General features: G+C 42.3%; 1 protein-coding gene across 2 annotated transcripts in view; it reads right to left on the minus strand.

Moving 5' to 3' along the window:
* Positions 1–9,684: 9,684 nt before the first annotated feature.
* The window catches only part of rab27b (RAB27B, member RAS oncogene family), a 69,729-nt gene continuing 55,125 nt past the window's right edge, over positions 9,685–24,288 (minus strand). For both annotated transcript variants that reach the window (XM_063210583.1, XM_063210584.1), the window contains 3 exons: positions 20,903–21,006; positions 16,853–16,976; positions 9,685–12,126 (listed from right to left, as the gene is read on the minus strand). In XM_063210583.1, coding sequence (XP_063066653.1) covers positions 11,940–12,126; positions 16,853–16,976; positions 20,903–21,006 — 415 coding nt within the window. In that variant the 3' untranslated portion in view covers positions 9,685–11,939. The remainder of the gene's footprint in view (positions 12,127–16,852; positions 16,977–20,902; positions 21,007–24,288) is intronic.

Consider the following 24,288-nt stretch of genomic DNA (forward strand, 5'->3'; position numbering starts at 1 on the left):
ACATTAACACCTTCTTCATGTCTGGTTTTGTTATTCTTTGTGAAGGAAACTTTTTGAACTCATCAGACCCATGTTGTGAGACCCTCGTAAGAAACCCAACTCTGTCATTTATCACCAGTGTTTCTAAACATTTCCCTGAATTTCCTCAACATAAACTTTCTCCAACAGACTTGATTATAATACTATGTGGAACAACTTTCCATTGGCAGTTCCCAAATGACACATTCAAAGCTAACTTTTTTCTTTATTTAGCATACGTTAACTAGATTATGTTTACAATGCATTCTTCCAGGTACATGGAAGGTACACGTATTGAGGTCAACTTATTACAGTTTTTCTCGATTGCTTACACACATTTTTCGGAATCAGTTCTCGAATTCTCAAAACTCTACACACAAATCTCCAAACCTCACACACAATGGGCAAAACTCCTCACTACCTCTGAAAAATGCACGTCTTGTCTTAAAACATTGTACTCTCTTCTAAAAAGGTCATTTTGTTCTCAAATGACACACACAAGCAGTCATTTTAATACACTCTTATGTGAACCATTGAACACTAATATGCACAAGGTAAAACTCTATACTCAACTTGAAACACAGTAGAAACTTATTTTCTTCAGTGTTCTACTTACTAAAGAGGGTATTTTCTGTAGTAAAGTACTGAAATATTGTTTTTAGACTCGGAGTACACAGATGTGTATGAATTTTACATATTTTTCTGACATTTAAAAAATTGCACTAATTTATTGTAAAATATTGGGTAACCACATGAAAGTGATGTCTTGTATAACACATTTTTTAGTTCAAAAACTAAACAAATGTGTTTTCTCCTTGCACCCACTCATTTTTCATCAATATTACATGCAATGTGTGTCCTTATGGGGTGATGATTTCAGATTGTAAACCGGTATGAAGAGAGTTTGCCCATGTGATGAGGAAGTGAACTTAGTATGGCAGTTGATTTTAGTATTTTGAATGACAGTGGGTTCAATGCGACAACCAGGGTTTTTCTCCATGGAAATTGTGTGTAATCCAGAGAATTGTGTCACACAATTTGTGTGTAGTGGTTTGAAAAGAGTGTGTTTTAAAACTGAAATGTGAGTGTAAAGAAGGAATTGTGTTTAGTGTTCAGTGACATTGGTTAGGGGAGTTGGGAAATGGGTGAGATGTTCCGAGAATTGTGTGTGAAGTACCAGAAATTGTGTATAAGCAATCGAGAAAAACTGTAATACAAAGCGTAAATAATTTTATATAATGATATATAGAAGTAATCTGCTTGTTATTGTAATAGATGACCTCTGGCCTTCTTGAATTGAATTGAATTATGAATGCATATCCCTGCCAACAGCCTGCTCAGCCATATAGCAGGAAGGGACAAGAGGCGCCAGACTGAGTGCGTCCAACCCAGACTTTGCCTCTGTAACCCAAGTCATTCTGCACAGTCCACCACCCAGGGCTCGAACTGGCACCCTTCCGGTCAATGCTCCAGTTCGGCATGGGGAATCAGAGGTATGATATCACTGAGCTACTCTAGGCCAATTGCTCAGTGTATCTGTATGAGGCTTCGGAGAGGGAGGTTTACTAATGTATTGAGAGAGGACATGTCCCTCTCACTCTTTCAAAGGAACGTTTTGTTGCTAGAATTCGATAGCAATGTTAAGCTTCATGGAACAGAGATGGAGGTGACGTTTTGCACCTGCTCATTGGCCCTGTCCCTGGCTTATTGGGCAGAGTTTACAGAGTGTTGACCTTTTAATAAAAAGGTAAAATGCTGTCACCGACCAGAGGGAGAGACAGGGAGAGAGTAAACAGTGACAGAAGGAGGGGCTTTCCTCAGAGACACACGCTCTGTTGTGCCTATTGCCTAATCATTTCAAGTGACAAGGGTTTTTTTCTTGTATGTAGACTATCCTAACCTAATGTTTCATTTTTAATTCAATCTTAAATAGTTCAGTAATTCTATGCAATAACTTATTTCAAATTAGGGCCTATATTGATTAGCTAGGCCTACTGTAGGCCTAAGCTAGGCTATATTACCAACAGTCTGAAAGATGATGATGACAAATAATAATAATAATAATAATAATAATAATAATAATAATAATAATAATAATAATAACAATAATAGGGATGATTAATAGTCTATTTAAAAAAAGGAAAGATCATGGTATGGGCTGAACCGCTGTGAGCTCCACAGCTATGGTGTCGTCCTCCTCCGACGACTCGATGAGGAGCTCGGCCGTGGTGCCAGGGCGAAGCAGCCTCCTGATCCTCTTGTCCTGGTAGCCGTACAGCAGGGGATTCACAAAGATGTGCATGAAGGCCAGACACTCCGTCAGCTGAACAGCAAGCTGCAGATGCTGGTTTGTGGCGCAATCGGAGAAGATGTGAAGCTCTTGCAATGCATGCATGAAGATGACCACGTTGTAAGGACACCAGAGGACGAAGAACACCACCACAAACGCCATGTGTTTCTTGAAAACGTCGTACTTTCTGTCAGGAAACTTTTTCATGGAGGTACAGCTGAGCCGCACAGAGCAGAAGGACATGATGACGAAAGGCGCTACGAATCCGACAGCAATCTCTTCAAACTTCATAGCAGTGCGCCAGTCGGGCATGTGGTGGTAGGTGCAGATCTGCTGCCCGTCGTGCTCCAGAATGTCAACAAAATACACGTGAGGGAGCGAGGCCAACACAGACAGGAGCCACACAGACAACGTGGCAAAGTGTCTCACGGGAATCCTCATAACTCTCACAGTACAGAAAACGCCCACCACACGGAGGTATTTATCAAGGGCCAGGAAGGCAATGGAAAAGTTACTGCTGTACATGGTGACAGTGTAAAAGAAGGTGAGCATCTTGCAGCCATGTGAACCAAAGCTCCAATCGCCAGTAGATGCATAGGCAGCAAAGAAAAACAATGTGGCTGCAAATATGAGGTCAGAGGTAGCCATGCAAAGTGCGGGTGATTTTCTGATATTTGCATATCTAATTAGAATAATCAAAAGTAATAAACATGCCAGGATTCCCAGTATGGCCTCTATGGAGTAGACAGCAGGCAAAAACTTGTGACCGAAGTTCTTCAGGTGTGTTAAATCGCAAAGCCCGAAGCTCTCGACCTCGTCACTATTGTAATAATCACTGTAATCCAAAGAATACTCCATTTTCAAGAGTCTGTTCAAACATCACTTAGAATCATTTTCTATAGCTGAGATGGGAGTAACCTACTTGTGCGCACTGTTGTGCTGTTGTAAAATGTCAAGTGTAGGCTTTGCCTAGATGCAGGCGATGACATTGGCCTAATAAGCTCATTGCATACATGGGAGTCTTGAGTCTCCACATCATCATCCGGATAAAACAGTTGAAGTCCACAACGTAGGGCTCTGTCGTCGTGTAAGGTCCGCGCTGCCTTGTCTGTCAGATCTCCTCTCTCAGTTTAGTACCAGACGTGTGGATCAATGATGCGCAAATTCAAGCTTACTTTTTGCCGTCTATTTCCAGTTCCTTTATCGTGCCATCACAACTCCATTCCGATCATTTTCAGTGCATCGGTCGCTCACCTCGTCCCTCTGAAAAGTTAGAAAGTACTACAACGTGTTGAAGGGTAAGATGGAACCGCTACATTTTTGTTTAACAGTTGTTTTACTCAGTCCAACGTTTCACTTTGGAGGGCACGCAAGGAAGGGAGAGGAGGATCTCCGTCAAGTCGCATCCCATTGCTCTCCCAAAAACAGAGTTCCCTTTCCAAAACAAATAGCCTAGAGAACAATAGCATTCACACTCTGGTACTTTATTGGAAACCTAGAGGAGTTAATAATGTGCATAGTCCCTCCCTACCACACTTGGAAAACCTCAAACACCCGCTGTGGGTAGCTTGCCTGCTCCGCTTGGTGCCTGCCTGTAATCTCAGACGTTTGGTGTAAAAAAGAATAGCATTGCACGACTTCACGGGGAGGTTATGCTTTTGCCAAGAAAAGTTCCACAACAGAAAGGGGACATCTCACTGTCCGAAAAACAGTTGTGCTTGACATGTATAAAACATATCTTTGGTTTTATCTCTAAAAATGAATTGGCATCCAAACGTGCGCACACATAAGTTGGCAATCATTAGGACTTTATCATTCATTATGAATAGGCCTGTGCTCTCTCTCTCTCTCTCTCTCTCTCTCTCTCTCTCTCTCTCTCTCTCTCTCTCTCTCTCTCTCTCTCTCTCTCTCTCTCTCTCTCTCTCTCTCACACACACACACACACACACACACACACACACACACACACACACACACACACACACACACACACACACACACACACACACACACACACACACACACACATCCTTTAAATCAGGTCCTGGAAAAACATCCTGCATGAATTATGGTAATGACTGCAGCATGCCCTCTCCAGGATGCCCCTACGTGGCAAATTTAGGGCATAAAGTGCTCTCAGTGTTCTCTTCCTGTCAAAATACCAAAAACGGATTCTCTTTATGCATAGGGCAGCATAGTACAACTGCATGTACAGCTTGTAGTAATTCTCTCCCTCATTCTCTGTCTCTTTCTTTCACACAAACAGAGAGAGAGAGAGAGAGAGAGAAGGGGGGTGGTGGAGACAGGATATATAGCCTAGAGATACGTGTACACCAGGGCTGGGGGGGGGGGGGGTGTTGATATATAGATAACAGAATAATGCCTGCAAAAACATTTTTATCAGACTGGTATCTGCTGGGTCTGTTCGCTAGATGACCTGGAATTACCATCTTTCCTGTCTGATCCATGCTGAGTAGGAAATGCCTCAACAAAATAGTTTCCTCTGGTACATGGATTCTGCTTCCATAGCCTGCTTAAAGATAACAAGTGCAGAAATCAGAGAAGGCTGCATGGCCCCCTGGCCAACACTGTGGGGGACAGTTTTGGCGTCAGGTCAGGTGACGCTATATTATTGTGTTTTTGTCCAAGAGTGTGTGTATGACACTGTGTATGACTCGGTGATAAACGAACACACTGCAGATGGTGACAGACAGACAAACCGAAAGACAGATGGACAGACAGACAGACCAGGTCATTGCAATGCCTGGCCAAACCCCTAATGACTGCATCACAAGAATGTACAGTATCTCCAAGTAGTAAGGTCTAAAAAGTAAGGCAGGTGGAAATAGGTAGGCCTAATAGTGAAAGTGAAAGCCCATTGGGAAACTCCAACTCCCATTGTCATTGTGACACAGCACTCCACAGCAGCACACAAGTGAACACTGCACACTGCACACAACTAAATTGCATTTATGCCTCGCCCGTGCAAGGGGGCAGCCCTCAGTGGCGCGCCATGGGGAGCAGTGCGGTGGGACAGTACCATGCTCAGGGTACCTCAGTCATGGAGGAGGATGGGGGAGAGCACTGGTTGATTACTCCCCCCACCAACCTGGCGGGTCGGGAGTCGAACCGGCAACCTCTGGGATGCAAGTCTGACGCCCTAGCCGCTCACCCATGACTGCCCAAATTTTATTGAGTCCTCCAAGGGCCATACTATGAACGCAAACCAGGAGTTCCCCTAGCACTTCAGGCCTATTTTGAAGGCAGCCCCCTTTACAAAAGACCCCACCTTCACTAGGTGCCCTGAAAATACGATTTCTAAGATTGCTTTACAAAACGTGTCATGTTTCATGTGGAAATGCACCATGTTGCCTTTTAAATCAAGATAGTCACATGTTTGTCGTTTGTTGGGTGGGAGGTGGACACAAATAGATGATAAACATATTAAAATGATACCATGGGCCGGGTAAGATGACTTCACAGGGCGTAAATGGCCACGGGCCATAGGTTCCCCACCCATGTTGTAGATGATGATGTGTGTGTGTGTGTGTGTGTGTGTGTGTGTGTGTGTGTGTGTGTGTGTGTGTGTGTGTGTGTGTGTGTGTGTGTGTGTGTGTGTGTGTGTGTGTGTGTGTGTGTGTGTGTGTGAGAGCGAGCAGGAGAAAGAGTGTGTGAGTGGGAGTGAGAGAAAGAGTGAGTGTGTGTGTGTGTGTGTTGAGCACATTTGAAGTGAAGCATCACAAATTCTTACAATGTCGTCAGATATGGAATAATTGGCATCATTCCATGGTCTTCTAAACCAGCGTTTCCCAACCTTTTTTGTCTTGCGTACCCCCTTAGCATTTTTTTCATTCCATGAGTACCCCCTCACTCATGCTCTATATCCCAATGTGACTATGTTCCATACATTTTTTTCATTTTTCCATGTACCCCCTGCAGTGTGCTCGCCTACCCCTAGTGGTACACGTACCCCTGGTTGGGAAACACTAAACTGTTTGGATGTTTGAAACACAACACCCCGGAAGACAGCTTTGGCTGGTTTTAAAAACTTTATTAACCTGATGATAAAAAAGCATTACTAGATGGCATCAGTTAAATAAAACACAACTCACTAGCAAACAGCAGACATTCAACGTCATTCTGAGTGCACCACATAGCATTTGGAAAATATTTAATAGACAGTGAAACCATAAGGAAAAAAAAAGTCAGAACGGTCAATATCAACCCACTACATAGAAGTCATTCAGTCAGGCTAATAAAAATCAAGCACGAGCGTTAATTAGATTACTGTGTGTGTGTGTGTGTGTGTGTGTGTGTGTGTGTGTGTGTGTGTGTGTGTGTGTGTGTGTGTGTGTGTACGTAAGTGTGGGTGAGTGTGCACATGTTCAGTACGTGTGCTCATTCTTCTTCTGTGTCCACGACTTACTTGTGTGTTCTAGCAATCAAGACACCAGGCAGGGGGTTGCAAAGCAGACCACAGTTAACATACATGTACATCATCATCATCATCATCTTCATCATCATCATAGTCATCATCATCATCATCATCTTCGTCATCACCATCATCTTCATCATCATAGTCATCTTCGCCATTAATATCACCTGCATCAGTGGTTCTTAACCTGGGGTGCGGGCACCCCCTGGGGGAGCGCCAGAGATTTTAGGGGGTACTTGGAATTTTATTTGTGTTGAGGTTATCACCAAAATTCTGCTAGCGAACATTATAATTAGGCCAAATCAAAACCAAATTGAATCATATTTTGGTCCCCATATAAAGACATTGAGGTAGGCTATTAATGTCTCAAGCTAGAATCATTGTAATTATTCGCTTAATTCTTTTGAGTGCGTATACACATGTAGAAGTTTGGGCTGGGGGTGCACGGCTTGTCTTGGACACAGATAAGGGGGTGCGTTAAGAAAAAGGTTAAGAACCACTGATCTGCATCATGATCATCATAGTAATCTTCATCATTAATATCATCATCATCACCATGACCAGGCCCACACCCTGTCCAGACCAGACTACTGACCAGTACCAGGACTCCATTTCTCGAAAGCGTCTTTGCTAACCAGTTAGCAACTTAGTAGGTTGTCTTTGGGAAATTGCATTGCAACCAAGTAAGTTGTCCTCTTAGTTAGCAGCGATGCGGAGTCAACTCCCAGCCCATCCTCAGAAGGAGGCACATGCTCACAATACACAGATGCAGCCGCCCGGAGAGAGGTCTTTAGTGCGCATACACCGAACACAAGCCCAAGGCATAACATAACAGAACAGAACATAACAGCGTCTCTTGTTCATTTATTTTATATATTTGTATATATTTTTTATTTATTCTTCTTTGTGTATTCTTTTTATGACTTAATAATGCATTGGGGACACCTATGGTCTAAAAATAAATGCTCTCAGAAGTACAAGAAATCACGTGTTGTGTCTGTTGTATTGTTGCACCTGATACATAATACATGTTTTATGATATATTTATTATATTCAATTTCATATTTATATGATACTTGTACTTATTGTAAATATAATGCTCTGTATGCATTAAAATACTTGAGTGATCACCACCTTCTCTGAATAACCAGACACAATCTCATTGGTCAAGAGCAGGACAGGCACAGGGAGACAGAGTGCCCTTCAGACAGTGTAAACTTTGGATAGGACAAGAGACAGGAGAGAACTGAAATACAGAGGCTCGTGGGCAACCAAAACTAAATAAAAAATAATAACTTTGGTGAGATAAATATCTCTGTTAGTGGAGTTCGGAGTTGAAATAAATGTCCCCACATCCGTCAAAAAGTTTGCAGTGAAGAAACAAACAGTAACAAAACAATAGTATAGCAACTGTCAAATTCCAAAGACACAATGAAGTTTGAAGTCAGTCTATCCACATATTGGTAAAGTGATAATACGAAAAGGGTTCTATTGTCTGTTTTTTCATGTTATCTAGAATGTAGTGTTGTGAGATGATGACTACAGCTTTGAAGAAAGTAAACTTTGTAAAATGGCTAAAAGCATCATCAGTGTGTGTGTGTGCATTCTCTAGGTGCGAGTGTGTGTGTGATATGACGCCAACATGTGTCTTTTGTGCAGATAAGAAAATTAATATGGCACTTTTTTTCCGGCTTTCTGTTTTTGGCATGGTGCAAGTTAACCTTTGACCTTGCAAACCTTCCAAGTATATAAGGATAATCTGATTTGGGTAACCTCGGTAAAGCCATACCAAATAGGATTTGTCACCAGTCCCCCTACAGGATCGAAGCGGAACTGTCACTCCTAGAGAACTAAAGAGGTGTAACCCTACAGGTGCCAACACTCCGGTTTATGCCGGGGTTTTCCTGTATTTTAGACCCATGACTATGTCCCGGCCCATTCCCTGCACTTTCCTATTGCAGTCTATGGTATTATCCTGTAATTTCTGACCCCCAACACATACGCCACATACATTTCCCAGATTTTGCCACTAAAATGTTGACAGGTATGGACACTCCAGTCCTCTAAACTTGCTGAGTGTGCTTATAGAAGGCTGTGAAGTGAATTCTGTAGTGCCTATTTGTCAACCTGTTGCAAGTTGACCATTGAAACGATTTAGGAAACATTCATTTGAGCTTAAAAACACAGCTGTGATAGTTTAATCTTATGAAGTACCATCGGATCAGAAAATACTGAAACCATTTCAATTTCTTTGCCTGTTAGTGTTTTTGAGCTAGAGTTGTACTGTAGCATCTTAAAATGTGTAATGTGCACAATTAACTTGCACAAATGACACATATTTATAGTAAGAAGTATTACTTTTTCAGTCAACCCATCCAAAATATCATCTTTTAATATCTGTTAAAGGGAGCAATAGTGTTTGACATAAAAAGGTCCAAGGCTTGTGTAGCTGACCACAATTGTGCCATGTTTACTGTAATTCACACACACACATTCTTCTGTGCTAAATTCTAATAACTTGAGAGAGAGAGAGGAAAAAAAACATTTTTTTTAAAGACACCTCTAACACATGCTTATGTCTCCTTGTTGAATATAAATATCCGCTCTGCCCAGATTTTGGTTGCACTGATGTATGCTAATACTATTCAGCAGTTCAGCATAAGAAATGGCCTTGAATATAAAACAAGCCCCGACGACCTAAATATATCGGGCACTGTGGAGCCGTCTGGCAAGCACAACAAGAGCCTTCACTCAAGTAAAAGAGAAGTTTCTCATGTCGATTTTACATTTTACAATGAGCCCTCATCACCACCTCCATTACGAATACACATAATGCAAATGTCCTTGGTTTTACTAGTGTTTAACAAAATGACCTTTTTTCAGTATACGCTTTTCCATTGAAGTCTAGAGAAGTAACAAAACGAAAACCTGCTGTCCTACATCAGATTGCAAGTCTTTATTGACTCCAGAAATGGGTGAGTTCTGACGAAGTTCTGACCTTACACATAACAACCCGAAAAAAAAGAAGGAAAAAAAAAACAGGTTAGAGAGATGTGGTTGCTCTGAACGTTGTCACAATACAAACAAATCACCTTCATCAGCCAGGTTTCACCAAACTCTTTAGGAGAGCACATAATTAGTTCTGTTTTACTCAGCCACAGTACAGTACAAACGCCACATTATTTTGTACGTCTTTTATACTTTTTTTTGTTTTATGCCACATCATAGTAAGTATATCTGTTAGAATGGAAAATATAGAATAATAATAAAAAGGTCAACAATGTCATCCTCCTCACACAGGTCACATTCAGTAGACGGTATCCGAAAAGGGGGTTGACACCAAAGGAGTGTATATGTGTGTGTGTGTGTGTGTGTGTGTGTGTGTGTGTGCATGAGTGCGTGCGCATATTTGTGTGTGAGAGAGAGAGTGAGAAAAAGTACAGTAGATTGATTGTGTGATAATAGACCAATTTCATGTGATGTGACGGTAGACACCTTCGAGTCAAGAAAGCTGAAAAAGTGTCATCCGGTGGCATAGACATTAAGTTATACCCCCACTGTTTTCAATGTCTTTCCTGCTTCACTTCAAAACAGATCTTGTTTGACATAATTGCGAAAAATTAGAACTAACAGGTCAGCATGCCAAACAAACACTCCGAAAGATTCTTAAAACTGGTGACACTTTTTTTTTTAAGGCAGATGCCAGTAGTCTAGAGGCAGTTATGCTTTTGGCACGTCAAGAATACACTGCAGCGATCAGCCACACACAAGTTTGCTTGAGTGCTTTCTCACACAACACACACACACACACACACACACACACACACACACACACACACACACACACACACACACACACACACACACACACACACACACACACACACACACACACACACACACTACAGAGTGAGGAGAGCGTTGGGGAGCTGAACAAGGACATATACACGTTGCCATTCATGCAGAACAGGGAGAACTCAATGGCAATGCCGCCACAATGTTAAACCAGTAGTCAGTTATACTAATTTTGTGTACTAAAACACTACAGTAACTGCTTTGTTACCATGATAATGCTGTGTTGCCCTCCCGATTTCATACTGTAGGTGGGTACATTGACTGGTCTGTTTCAGTCTCTGCAGATTACTGAGGACCGCACCAAAGATTAGTGAGTTCACACAATGTCTCATGTGCCAATTAATATGTCAAAGGGGGGAACCACTTAGCCAGGCCGTGCCCTCCGAGTGACGCAACAGCTTTAGCGTTGCTACCAGTCAGGTCAAGAGCAATGCAAGTACTTTCTGAGATCCCGCAAATACAGGAACTCCTCCCACTTTGTTGGGAAGCAAACAATCATTAGCAAACCAAGGGAGGGAAATGTTAATTGTTATGCTCTTGGTCAGACCAAGTCTCGAAGAGATTTGAAAGTCGATGATAATCAGGCTAGGAGTCACTAGCTCCAGGCTAAAGCGAGCTCAAGTCTTTAATGTGCCCTTAATAACCATGTAACACTTGGTGACAATTTTGTCTAAAGAATCAGCTGGAAAAATACAATGAATGATTCAACGAGCGTGATCTTATTAAATAATACAGTATGTTATTGTAATGTTCGGACGGAGAAAACAAATGATGACAAGAAAAAAAATGATGAAACATAATTCAAATCAGACCAAATTTTAGACCTTTCAGTAAATTATATATTTGTTAACCATGATGAAAGAACTGTAAAATTAAATATACGTATATATTAAATATATTTTATATTTGTGGACAAGGTGAGAATAGGTTTTTTTTTTGCTAAGGCAGTATTAGCAGCTCAAATACACCCCTATTGGTACATGCCTGGATGAAAGGCAATGAGAAGACGAAAATAAAACTCTGACTGGGCACAAACAAAACCTCCTTCACCCAGCAGTTGTGCCAGCTTTGGACAGCCACCAACCAACCTGTGAGGAGAGGGGCTTTGAGGGGGCATGCTGCAACTCCACACTAGCCCACCAGAGGGGGGTGATTGACAAAAGAAGGACCAGTTGTGTGTGACAAGAGAGGCGAAGTCAGAGACGGAGAAGGAGAGGAGATGGAGGGAGGCGACGGAGGGAGACACAGAGAAAAAGATCCTTGCCAACAACAACAACAGAACAGAAACAAAACAAAACGAAACAAAAAAAAAAACAACAACACTGCACGTCTTGGTCTTCTTCAACAGGCGCATTTCTTCTCGTTGACGGGCGGCGCGTCCAGTTTGCTGGTGCCCTCTCCGTTCTGCGCCTCGGCGGCCGGCTTGTCCACGCACTGCTCCATGCGCTTCATCACCAGGTCCAGCAGCGTCACCACCGCCTTGTCCACGTCCGTCCCCGTGGCCGAGCTCGTCTCATAGTAGGGGATGCTGCACGGTCACGTGATTGTCACCCAGACACACAGGCAGACGCAGAGGCAGAGAGATAGAGGGGCAGAGAGGCAGATACACAGAAATTATTAGGTGCACGCAGAGAGGATTTGTAGGAAGGGTGGGGGGGATTGTCCCCCTTCTGGTTTTGATATCGCCACTTTTTACACATAATTTTAATCACAGTTTAATGTAATTCTATTGAAATTACTTAAAATCTGAAACATATCCCCCCTTCTGGTTGGGGTGCATGTACAAAAAGTGCAAGTGCATTGGAGTGTTGTGGCCCACATACTAATAGCCAGGGGATATTGGTAGCAACAGAGGAGCAGAAAAACAGGTACATAGAAAACAGTGACAAAATTATGAAGTGCATCAAAAAACACAAGTTATCTTGTCAATATTAATCCCTGATGCTGTAATGGGGTCTCCCCTCTCTCTCCATTGCTTTCCTGTCCCACTTTGACTATCCTGTCATAATAAAGACACAAAACCCCCCAAATACTTAAAGTAGGGAATGTTAGTCACCCCACCAACCCTCCTGCTGCCAAACCCAGGGGGTGCCAAAACTCTTGTACTAGGACTGACTGAAACTGCCAGAGAACAGTCAGAGCAAAGCTGTAACTCTTGTGGTTGTCTGCACTCCATAACAAAGGTTCAAATAGATTCATTGGCATAGGTAAACAAATGTGGTGCACAGCTGCTGTATTGTAGGTCTGAATGTTATGCAAGCAAGTCCATTTGATTGCACAGAAAATCACTGAATGGTCACTGTTACTGTGGGTACATGTTAACTCATTCAAAACTAACCGGACTAAAAAATGGAACAGAATTTTCAAAGCTGTTAAAAGTAAACATGCATAGATTAAAGGTAAACTATGTGAGATTTTTAGTTGTTTATTTCCAGAATTCATGCTGCCCATTCACTAATGTTACAGTACCTTTTTCATGAATACTTACCACCACCATCAAATTCTAAATATTCATTATGACTAGAAAAAAATACCCTTTTCATACATGAAAAGGGGGATCTTCTCCATGGTCTGCCATTTTGAATTTCTAGAAATAGCCATTTTTAGCTGCAAAAATGACTGTACTTGGGCCATACTAGAAAATATTAGATAATTACTTCGTAAACTTTCATGTAAAGACCAAATTTGGCAATAGGCAGCCCAGTTTCCATGAGCAGCACAGTTGCAGTACCCTTTTTGACCATGTCCTGCACTGTGTATCTTTAAAGGTAAATAAACACAGGTACATTTCCTGGTCTTAACGGGCTGAAAGAAGGCAGACATAACCCAATACTGCAAAACAATTGTACAAGCTCATTGCCTCATTCTTTCCCAAATTAACAGATTTAGTGAGACATTCAATCCTGTCATTCTCCATTATAAAAACTGCCTTCTTCATAACCATCTGCTTTCCTACTGAGGAGATGAGCAGTATTTTTCACAGAAGGGCCGACTAGTGTGAAGAACCTATAATCAGAGACAACTGCTTTCAGGAACCCAGCTATCATTTCTCTCTTTCATGTCCCCCCCTCTGTCTCACACACATACACACATGCACGCATGCACGCACGCACGCACGCACGCACGCACGCACGCACGCACGCATGCACGCACGCACGCACGCACACACACGTCCGCATGCACACACACACACACACACGCACACACACACACACACACACGGCCCCATGTACACACACACCTCATCAGTCTGTTACTAAATCACGTCTTTTCAAAGACTAATTACATACATCTGACAAAAAGTGAGAAGATCAATTGAGCTCTCCAGAATGTGGTTGATTTACAAATTAATATTAAAACCCCTATTCTTCCCCCTTTATTCTCTGCCCACATCATTCAATTCCCTTTTCAAAATGGCTTTGATTTACAGCTGCTTCATCAAAGCCTTGCATTCATAATCCATCCGCTTCCTTTGTGGAACACAAAATGGACTGTTATCAAATCTGAAATCAAATCCATCGTTGTCATTATTAGGATAATTACCAGGTTGTAGTAGGGATTTAATAGAATGATCGTGCCATTGTAACATTCAACAAAAGGCTATTGCATGGCGATGACAAAGGGATGACTTCGCTCAACTTTACTGGGTCGGAGTTGTCCAATTCTTCAACACCCACGCCTAAGCTATACTTTGCACTATGATGGCGGACTAAGCATCGGAAATGTCGTGCCATTAAAAGTTTGGGAACATTGGTCAGTATTGCGTTATCCTTTCTTTTCAGTTTTCAACTATTTGTTCCAGCACCTGCACTGCTGATGTGAGTGCATTTTCTGTCTATTTGGATTTGTTCAGTATTTCCCACATGGAGTCATTAGGTAAGCTGGTGGTGCCTAGACAGATCATCTTTTGATCTATTTTCAGAAATGCACCTGTACTCTTTCATCCCATACTGGACATACAGCATGCTAAGAACACCCGGTCTAGTTTTCTACTCCAAAGAGTTGTTTACAGCCTTGTTGTTGTTGTTTACAGGCGGTATACAGAGGAACAAGTGGTATCCAGAGAGATACAGGATTTTACTTTATCTATTTTCTTGTTTCTTTTTTTAATATATTTTTGGGGGCTATTATACCTTTATTTTTGATAGGACAGTTTGAGAGTTGGCAAGAAGCGAGTGGGAGGGAGAGATGGGGGAGAATTGGGAAATGACCTCGGGCCAGAATCGAACCCAGGTCCCCCGGCGTGACAGTGCAGTTCTCTACCGTTTGAGCCACAGCTGGGGCCGCATCTATTTTCATAATTATTCATCTTCTTTTCCCATCATATATACAGTTTGCTAAGAACACCAGTTCTAGTGTTCCTCACTCAAACAACTTAGTTAAACAGTCGAGACATTCAAGACTTTCATTAATTGGTCATTGAACAGTTGTCTGTACAACAGCACCAGACGACACAGTACCAAAGGGGAAAGTAGGGAAGTCAAGGAGCACTGTAAGAACAAAGGAAAGGAATGAACACTGTATATTATATACCACAGCAAAATGCACGATAATAAACAATAAATAATGCATAATATCTCATCAATAATTCATGGGCTGCAGTATACAGAGAGGCTGTGCATCATAATAACACTGCACTTGAGGTCGGTGTTGCCTATTGTGTGGCCTGGCACTGTGGGTGAAGTATGTGGGCTGTGTTTTTAATGTGAGAGCCTTAACCACATTTTCAGATGGTTTTAAATGTATATTTATTATATTGATGGCTTTATATTCACGTGAATTGAAAGTGGCTGTTAACCTGCAATGAACACTGAGGAGGAGGAGGACGTGAATGATTATCTGTGGCTGTGTGATACTTTGGCATTTATCATCTACAACATGGGTGGGGAACCTATGGCCCGTGGCCATTTACGCCCTGTGAAGTCATCTTACCCGGCCCATGATATCATTTTAATATGTTTATCATCTATTTGTTTGTCGTTTGTTGGGTGGGAGGTGGACACATGTGACTATCTTGATTTAAAAGGCAATATGGTGCATTTCCACATGAAACATGACATGTTTTGTACAGCAATCTTAGAAATCGTATTTTCAGGGCACCTAGTCACGAGTGGGGTCTTTTGTAAAGGGAGCTGCCTTCAAGATAGGCCTTAAAGGGACATTGTGTGACACTTTTTTAGTTGTTTATTTCCAGAATTCATGCTGCTCATTCACTAATGTTACCTAACTTACATTTTTCATGAATACTTACCACCACCATCAAATTCTAAGTATTCATTATGATTGGAAAAATTGCACTTTTCATACATGAAAAGGGGGATCTTCTCCATGGTCCGCCATTTTGAATTTCCAAAAATAGCCATTTTTAGCTGCAAAAATGACTGTACTTGGACCATACTAGAAAATATTGGTTTATTACTTAGTAAACTTTCATGTAAAGATCAAATTTGGCAATAGGCAACCCAGTTTCAATGAGCAGCATAGTTACAGTACCTTTTTTGACCATTTCCTGCACAGTGTCCTTTTAAGTGCTAGGGGAAATCCTGGTTTGCGTTCATAGTATGGCCCTTGGAGGACTCAATAAAATTTGAAATGGTCCCTCGAATGAAACAGGTTCCCCACCCCTGATCTACGCACATACTCCTGTTGCTCTTGTGCTGCAGATGCGTGTTGAACTATACTGTAAAAAGCAGACATAAACCAACACTGCAATAATACTATATCCAGCAGCGCTTTAGCCATTTAGAAGCCCTAAGCAAAATAAAGATGTGAGGCCCTTTTTAATTATTTGTCCTGACATTAACCATGGTGGGACTGACTGTTGAGGGCCCCTACAATGGGCAAATTTCGTGGGGCCCTAAGCAATGGTCTAGTCTGCCTATTGGGAAAAATAGGTTCTAACTCTATTGCACTTGAGGCACCAAAGTAGATTATGTCGAAGTACTTCAGAAGGAATAGAAAGGAATGATACATACTTAGTGCTAAAACCTACTCCAAATCTCCAAAACAAATATCCCCCTGGCTGAGACTAATAAAGACAATCTAAACCTAAACAAAGAAAAAGGGTCAGAGGGCTTCGGCGTTCAGTCAAGTTTTGGCGAAGGTGCTCTTTGGTTATCCTTTACTAAGGATCCATCCAGGTCAATGAAACATATCCAAGGCACAATCTAAACCTAAACCTACTGTAGGCATGTGTAGTAGTGTACAAAGTGGCGTATAAATTGGCATAAATGGGTGGTGCGTGTGATACTGACCCGTACTTGTCAGCCAGCTCCCTGGCCTGTTTCTCCATCACCTCTCTCTGGTCGGACAGGTCTGCCTTGTTGCCCACTAACACAATGTCGGGGTTTTCACAATACGCGTTGGCCTGTAACTGGCCTGCAAGGGAATCACAGACAAGACAGTTGAAGCGTACACCCATTCTCAGTGATGATAGGCAGTGTTGTTTAGACATGCACCGGATCCTGATTTTTAGGATCCTGCGGGATACCGGATCCACTGCTTAAAGTGGTAGTTCACTATTTTAGACATTAAGCCCTGTTTGTGTGACTTCTGGGGTGAAGTAGAGATGTTCTTATCACAATTTTGACATTTGGTGCTGAACGGAGCATTTGGGTATTCAAGACTGCAGCCCCCCCACCTTTACATTGACTCCAATGGAGCACTCAAGCAATCAATCATAAAATGACTTTAAACTTTTGTTTGCAGAGACATGAAACTCACAGAGTGGTCAGAGGTGGGCAGCGATACGTTGGCTCGAAAATCACCGCAAAATACGCTTCCAGAGAAGATATATTCATTATTGTCCGTCTTCATTGATTGTATTGGTTTGACTAGTATTACTCCGCGCGACCGGAAATGGGGGTGCGTTTGTTTACGTTACTATCTATGGTTTGTATGCAAGCTGTAGTTTTTGTAGCCAGTCCCGCTCAAAGATAGCCGTTCTACCTCGCTCCTTGATGTCACACTATCGCTACCTACTGGCTGGATGTCTACTGCTATTCAACGGCGTCTGGGGAAAAATAGGTCCGCCAAATGCTAAACAACAGTTAGAAGGCATATTTCGCTGCAATTTTCGGGTCAATTTATCGCTGTCTACCACTGACCACACGGTGAGTTCCATGTCTTCTCAAACAAAAGTTTAATGCCATTTTAGAATCGATTGCTTGAGTGCTCTATTGGAGTCAATGTAAAGGTGGGGGGGCTGCAGTCTTGGATACCCAAATGCTCCGTTCAGCACCAAATGTCAAAATTGTGATGAGAACATCTCTACTTCACCCCAGAAGTCACACAAACAGGGCTTAATGTCTAAAATAGCGAACTACCACTTTAAGATCCTGCCGGATCCGGAACCGGATACCGGATCCTACGAAAGGGTTGAAACACATAGCCAACTCGCACACATGGGCCCTTTTTATTACGTTGGCGCAAACTATTTTTAAGACTCATTGGCTTACTGCCACACTGCCTTCAACGGCCGCTTCCAAAGGGCTTTCACTCCATGCAGCGATTGGGGTTGTGAAAGACTGACTGAAAAGCCTAGGCTATGTAAATAGTAGAGATGCCCCAGATCCTGGTTTTTAGGTAACTGCCGGATGCCGGATCCACTGCTTAAGATCCTGCCGGATCCGGATAGTCTGAAAAACCCTGTTATCCTGCCGGATCCGGAACCGGATCTTGGGTCCTGTACATCTCTAGTGTTGTTATTGTAAATTCCGCTTTAGGAATTACATTCGCAACACAACTTCTTTACCTTTTCACAGAATCAAGTCAAAATGGTAGGTACAGTAGTTGTTGTCACAACCTTAACTATTAAGTTACTACCGGTATTTAGTAAGTTAACTATTACCTTAACCCTGATGGGTTTTTACTGGATCATCAAAAAAACACATCCATTCTTTATGCATCAATGACCAATTATTTTGCTTCATCAAATAGTGGCATTTGCTGAAGTTGCACCACCTGATGTCTACTACAGTGGTTTTAAAGGTGGGGTCTGGGGACCCCTTGGGGGCCATGGGGGGGTTCCAAGGGTGCCGCAGCAGGTTGGCAAATAATTCAATAAATTGATCAACTAAGTCAGTGTTTCTCAACCTTTTTTTAGGCGAGGCACCCTTTCAATTCATGAAAAATTTCTTCAAGGCACCCCAAACCAACAAGCCGTAACAGGACATCGCATCCGATACCACAAAAGCTTAGAAAAGTAACACATTTGGAGACGTCACACGACCCACATTCGAAGTTGCACTAGATGCACAAGATGACTGGGGCAACCTATATTTACTTTATTGTCCATAAATGGCAGATGAAAGATTCCACTGACTAGCATTAACTTATCAATTTAGACAAATATGTATTATATTACATAATTTATTTATCAGCCCCGCCTCTTGGCCCCTCCTCCGTGGAGAAAACAATAAAGTTTCCCAGCTGTCAGCCTAACCACAAGAACTTTTGGGGGACTGTTTTTCATTCACAATCCCAAGTGCAAATGAGAAAAAGACTTTACAATTGAGCTTTTGTAAGATATTGAAATATAATGCTGTTGTCAGTGATGCCATCATGACGTATTACTTCCTGGTACGAGGCCACAAGCACAAGTGGAGGAAGCAAGGTCGCATATTGGAACGCACTCCTAGTCTACTATACAACGTGACCTCCTAATGCAGGTCACTTTCACCCTCTAGTGAGCTCTAGGGGCAATTACAACTACACATCTCACATTTGTGTCGACTTTGCAGTGGTTAAGAATCCTTTGAAAAATCCTGAATAAAGGAAATGATCCAGATGATTGCTAAAAATAAAAACCTAGTTGAAGTTTAATGTCAAGATGGAGTTAAAAATGCAATGATTTTGGTGAGTAGTTTTGGTGAGTCACATTGGTATACAGTAGATAGAAATTAGGAGTATATTCAACCACAACAACAAACATTTTGACACAAATAGAAACTGAAGCATACAGAAGCACACACACACATGCACACACACATGCACACACACACACACATGCACACACACACACACACACACACACACACACACACACACACACACACACACACACACACACACACACACACACACACACACACACACACACACACACACACACACACACACACACACACAGAGCTCAGCTCAGGAAAGGTCAGAGAGCATGGGGGTGCACTAGGACAGAGCGACGGCTCACTGATACGGGGAGACCATAACAATACATCAAGCTAATACAGTACGTCACAGGAGTCTTCTCACGGTTGAACGCAGATACATTTCTGTCTCTCTCAAACACACACACAATCTTTTCCTCCTCCCTCACTCATTGCCTTGCAACACACAAACCACTGGTATGGAAAGACCGGCATTACAATATATCAGGCTAATACAGTATATCACTGGAGTCGGGTCACAGATAAACACACATACATTTCTTTCTCTTTCTCTCTCTTGCTCTCTCATTCTCTCTCTCTCTCTTTCACACACACACACACACACACGCGCACGCGCGCGCGCGCACGAAGGCATCCACGCACCCATGCACGCACGCACGCACACACACACACACACACACACACACACACACACACACTCTTTCCTCTTCCTTCACCTCACTTCTGGCCTTACAGTAAAACACACAAACCACTCTCTTTACCTCTCTCATACATAAACGAAGCGATTCATGCATAATGTAAACACCGAAGCCCACTGTCCAATCTCTCAACGTCCCTCGAACATGCTTTCTGAGGCTGGACGGAAATATTCTTATTTTTCTGAAAATATCAGTGTGATATTATCCTCACTCATTCATTCCCATACAATACATAAACACCCCCACTCCCTTTCCTTCTCTCTCACACAGACACATACTGACAAACACACGCACGCACGCACACACGCTCTACAGACAGACACGCTCAATTACTCTCTCTCACTTACTATGCTGTATTGTGCTACATCTCCTTCTCTCTCTCTCCCCCTACCTCTCTCTCTCTCTGTCTCTCTCCCTCTCTCTCTCTCTCTCTCTCTCTCTCTCTCTCTCTCTCTCTCTCTCTCTCTCTCTCTCTCTCTCTCTCTCTCTCTCTCTCTCTCTCTCTCTCTGGTACTCACTCCAAGTGTGCATAATGAGGAAGTTCTGGTGACCGGTGAGGTTGAAAGCCATGGCATCACACACACACACACACACACACACACACACACACACACACACACACACACACACACACACACACACACACACACACACACACACACACACACACACACACACACACACACACACAGATACACACAAACACAGGGGTACTCACTCATCCAGTTGCGCACGTTGAGGAAGCTCTGTTGACTGGTGAGGTCGAACATGAGCAGGAAGCCCATGGCGTCTCTGAAGAAGGCCGTGGTGAGGCTCCTGAACCTACACACACACACACACACACACACACACACACACACACACACACACACACACACACACACACACACACACACACACACACACAAAAACGCAGACACAGACACACAAGCGCACACATGCACACGCACACACACACACATACATGCACACACACACACACAAGCGCACAAACACGGACACACACACCAGAAACACTGTTTATGTTGTGTACGATGTAGGGCATTTATTTGTTCACTGTTCGCTCTGTTCTCTAAATCCAGTAATGCCATATAGAGAGCCTTTATTTGACTTAAAGGAGAATTCTAGTCCAGTGTTTCTCAACCAGGGTGCCGTGCCGCATATCCCCCTCAGGGGTGCCGGTTTGTGAAATTGACCTAAATAAATAAATAATGTAATGGTAACACTTTATTTTAGGGATACATCTATTAGCACTAATACATACAATGTTAATGCCTGTATAAGTAACTTCTAAGGCATGTACTAAGCAAATGCTAAGGCCTACTAGGTCCTTACTAAGGTTAAATTGGTAATAAACCCCTTATTGTGCATGAACAAGACATTTGCGAATACATGCCTAACAAATGTTTGATTTTGCTTTGTACATGCCTTACAAGTTACTTATACAGGGACATTGTATGTATTAGTGCTAATAGATGTATCCCTAAAATAAAGTGTTACCAATGTAATACATATTTGTCTACATTAATAAATGAATGCTTAGTCAGTCGAATCTTTCATCCACCATTTACACACAATAAAGTAGATTTAGGTCACCCCATGCCCCTACACATAGCCTGTCTGAGATACAGCTGCAACTTCTCCAAATGTGTTACTTTTCTGAGCTTGTGTGGTATCGGATGCTATACCATGTTACGGCTTGTTGGTTTGGGGTGCCTTGAGATTTTTCTAAAATTGAAAGGGTGCCTCGCCTAAAAAAAGGTTGAGAAACACTGTTCTAGTCGATTTCTCACGGTACCCTTGACTTGTCAGTCGACCAGACGACAGGGGACTTTTTTGTTCAGCCCTTGTTCAGTCAACAAACCATGCCCCCATTAAAATGTCCAGGATCTCGGAAAGGGCTGAGCAAAAAATATATATATATCTGCATCTACAGTATGGATACTGTCAAGTCAAGGGTAGCATAAGCAATACAACAGCATGTTGAAATTGACAGGAATTCTCATTGAAGATGTGTCATAGTGGCTTATTGTGTCAATGCAAACCATAAAGTATATTGTTTGAGGATTTCAATTGGGCAGGAAGTACAGATAGTAATAAGAAAAAATACTACTCAGTAAGCACTCAGCTAATATTGGTTATCCAGAGAAGAAGTCTCTCACTCTGCCCCTTGAGTTGCTTCTTCAGTTTGTATCTGTTCTGTTTAAAACAGAAACAGACGCCTGACGGGCCGATGTCAGGGTTGGGCGCATTTACTGTGTTTTCCCACGTAAAAAAAAAAACCTGAACTCATAGATTCATAAGGCATTCAAGTAACATCATCCCCCAAAAATACACCTCTTACATAACAACATGACTCATTCAGTAGCTTCAGTAGCTTTGAAATTAGTGTTGACATTTCCAAATGCATCTGAGATCCCACCCGACCTCCTGTCTATGGAGATCATCGCATTTGGAGAGAAGGAAAAAAAAAGGGCTTTTTTCAAGAACAAAGACTGCGATTCAGGGCCAATATCTCATTTTCCCTGTTTTAGTCCGACAGGAGGGATTTCATTCTCACGTGTCTCTAGGGACTGAGCTTGCCATTGGCAAACGTGCAGGCTATTAGAGAAATGTCAGAACGCCAAGCCGTCATCATTATGTACCTGATGCAGACGTACAGTTGCGTTAGCGTAGACCTAGTAGTCTGCTATTCTTCAAAGGTTGCATTTAAAGGGCAAATCGTTGACTGCAATTCTGATGCAGAACAAAAAGGATGAATTCAAAGTCCTCCTGGCAGTATTGCTTCCTATTTACTGTACTCACGGCTGCTGACAAATGTGTCCGGGCCCGAGACAAAGCCATCCTGTGGCTTCCTATATACTGAACTTACAGTATTCACTATAGCAGGGGTAGGCGATTAGGTTTGGACGCGGGCTAATTTTTTTCTGACAAGGGCATTGCGGGCTGGCCATGGTTTTCTAGTGGGAAAAAGTTGTTCTATTTTTTCTATCATATTAGAAATAAATAGTATTTAACATAAATGCATATTCTAATTTATTGCATTGCCAGTTGTTTATTGTTATAACGTATTTCATTGGGTGAAGATTGCTAGCTATCAATGCAAAATTTCATTGTCAAAAGCCATGGAACCAAAAGTTGATTCAGAATGCAGGACAAAAAAAGAAGCATGGAACTAATACTGTCTGCATTTTTTTCCAATTGGGCTATTTGCTGCATCTTGCGGGACGAATATAATTGATGGCAGGCCAGATTTGCCCCCCTGGCCGCTAATTGCCTACCCCTGCACTATAGCCTTGGCATTATTTGTAGCAAAATACGTCACAGTAATGCCTCGTGGTAGTCTTCCATCTGACGTCATGCTTTTCTTCAAAGGTTGCATTTATAGGAAAGATCTATGACTGTAACTCTGATCCAGAATGAAAAGGAAAAAAAATCCAAGCCCCCCTGGCAGAATTAATCACAGAGAGGAGAAATCTTATGACTTCCTCTATACTGCTATTGACTGAGCAGTATAGCCTTGGTTGTTGGTAAGAAAATACGTCACAGTAATGTCTGGTGGTATCATGCTTTCTTCAAAGATTGCATTTACAAGGTAGATCTGTGGTGCTAAGTCTGATCCAGACAAAAAATTATTTAAAAAATTCTAAACCCCCCTGGCGCTGGCAGTATTACTCAAAGAGAGGAGAAATCTTATGACTTCCTCTATACTTTATATCCTATGGCCATGGAATAAAAAAAATGCAAAAGGATTTGAAGTGTGCAGAGTCCTGATTGCAAGAGAATATCACAGTAAGAGCTAGTAGTAATCTGAAATACTAATCCAGAGAAAGAGAAGAACAGTTTAGTTGACTTCCTCTGCAATGACTGAGCACCATACATTCTTGGTTGGTCGCAATAAAATGCATCACAGTAATGGCTTCAAGCTTCAAGGCCACACAACAGTACTGTTATGTCACTACCTACAGTAGTCCGTTTCCAGCAAACCAGCGGGTCCGTTTTAGTCCATCTGATGGAAGGACACTCTGTTTCTACAGAGTGTGACGGGGGGCCGATTTGATTAGAGTGCTCTATCACATTTGCATTTAGAAGGGGGCTTTCATC

The sequence above is a fragment of the Engraulis encrasicolus genome, chromosome 11 (genome assembly GCF_034702125.1).
Source record: "Engraulis encrasicolus isolate BLACKSEA-1 chromosome 11, IST_EnEncr_1.0, whole genome shotgun sequence".
Lineage (NCBI taxonomy): Eukaryota > Metazoa > Chordata > Actinopteri > Clupeiformes > Engraulidae > Engraulis > Engraulis encrasicolus.